The 1,691-nt window shown below is 47.4% G+C and overlaps 1 protein-coding gene across 2 annotated transcripts in view; it reads left to right on the forward strand.

Moving 5' to 3' along the window:
- The first annotated feature begins 1,311 nt into the window (after positions 1-1,311).
- LOC119363855 (dnaJ homolog subfamily C member 7-like) overlaps positions 1,312-1,691 on the forward strand; it is a 28,384-nt gene continuing 28,004 nt past the window's right edge. For both annotated transcript variants that reach the window (XM_037629221.1, XM_037629220.1), the window contains exon 1: positions 1,312-1,675. In XM_037629221.1, coding sequence (XP_037485118.1) covers positions 1,532-1,675 — 144 coding nt within the window. In that variant the 5' untranslated portion in view covers positions 1,312-1,531. The remainder of the gene's footprint in view (positions 1,676-1,691) is intronic.

Here is a 1,691-nt window from a genome sequence, read left to right on the forward strand (position 1 = left end):
ATCTAGTCACCGTGGATGAGCAACAGGCGACGCTCGAGTCCATGCGTTGCGCCCGCACTATCCGCTGTGAGTGGTGCAGCTTCGTGTCATGGATCTAGAGCGCAACCGCCTCTTCGACGAGATCGTGACGAAGGCGGAGGCGGAGGAGGTGCAGGTGGTGGCTGACACGCCCAATGCCAACATCGCTAGCTCCACATCATTCGCGCTGGCCAACAATGATCATGAGGCCATCATCGATCTCACCTCCAACAGCTCGATCGTTGACCTCACCTTCAACCGCGGTGTCCAAGGCCAGGCGAACTCCGGCGAAGAATAGGACACGTGCCCACATATGACAGAGTAGAGTCGGGCCAAATCCTTTTGCTATGTAAAAAATTCAACATTTTGTTCATTCGGGTTTGATTGTGTCATAGTTCTACAGTTGGAATTTGGTTTATCGTGGATGAACTGCATTGCTAATATTGATCCCAAGAAAAAAAATAGGTACAGCTAGTTCATGAATAGCCAGCCATTGCACTGTAAAAAAGGGACATGTTCGATCTATGGTCATTGAGGGCCTCCTAAAAGGATATACTAAATTCATCGAGTTGTTCTAAAGAATCAAAACAGTCAGTTATTAACGGGATTCCTTGTCGGCAACCACTGCCCGCTTTTTTATTTGGTAATGCTAACTGGTGATCGTTCATTGGGAAGTCGTCTGATTGAGATCAAACGATGACAATTATTTTAAAAAAACTTGCCTTCATCAAGAAAGAAATATCATAGTAATCTAAGAAAATGTTGTCCCCTATAACTAAAATTGTCGAACATTCGCGCATTGGGTTCGATGGCCACCCCCTATTTGTGCGGACAGGCAGGCATCAGGTGATAACACCCTTCACATGCTCTCACGATCCAAATTTAAAAAAATCACGTTTAGATGTTTCAAAAAATCCTAAAAAAATTATGGATGTTCACAAGATATATTTTAATATCTCCTAAAAACTTCAGATACAAAATATAAGTATACATTGAGAAACAAAAAAGACAAATCCATATGTGAATAGTGTCATTTCTGACACTATTCATGTTGTCTTCATTTGACACTATTCATTCTGGATTTGTCTTTTTTTTTACTCCATGCGTGTTTCGAATTTTGATCTGGATTTGTAGGGGTGATAGATATATGTCTTGTGAACATCAATAAAAAATTCAGAATTTTTTGAAACATCTAAATACGATTTTTCAAAAGTTAGAGCATGGTTGAAGAGTGGCATCACCTGATATTTCCCCCGCGAGGACATCTGGTGTTGTCCGTTTTGTGAACCGCGCGTTGGAGTTGCCCTTCCTCCGCTGCTGTCCGCATCCTCTGGCTCGTAGTCGTAGGACACGGACACGGCTTCAGCCCGGCACGTCCTTCTCCACCGCGCATCCCCTCTCCTGGCGAGCGGCCGGCCACCGGCAGCCACATCGCCGTCCATCGCCTCCGCCGCGCCACCGAGTCGATTGTCTCGAGCGCACAACAGATCCCCAATTCGCCGCATCCGACTTGATGGACGGCCGCCGAAGAGGAGAGCGGGAGGTGAACCGGTGGCATACAGGTCCTGAGGAGGCGCGTGAGAGGGACTCCGGCTCCTCCTCCCCGGCTGCCATCATCCTCTTTGCCCTCATCGGCGCCACTGTCACCACCGCCGCTGTACGTCCCCCCGTCT

The sequence above is a fragment of the Triticum dicoccoides genome, chromosome 2B, assembly GCF_002162155.2.
Source record: "Triticum dicoccoides isolate Atlit2015 ecotype Zavitan chromosome 2B, WEW_v2.0, whole genome shotgun sequence".
In the NCBI taxonomy this organism is placed as follows: Eukaryota; Viridiplantae; Streptophyta; class Magnoliopsida; order Poales; family Poaceae; genus Triticum; species Triticum dicoccoides.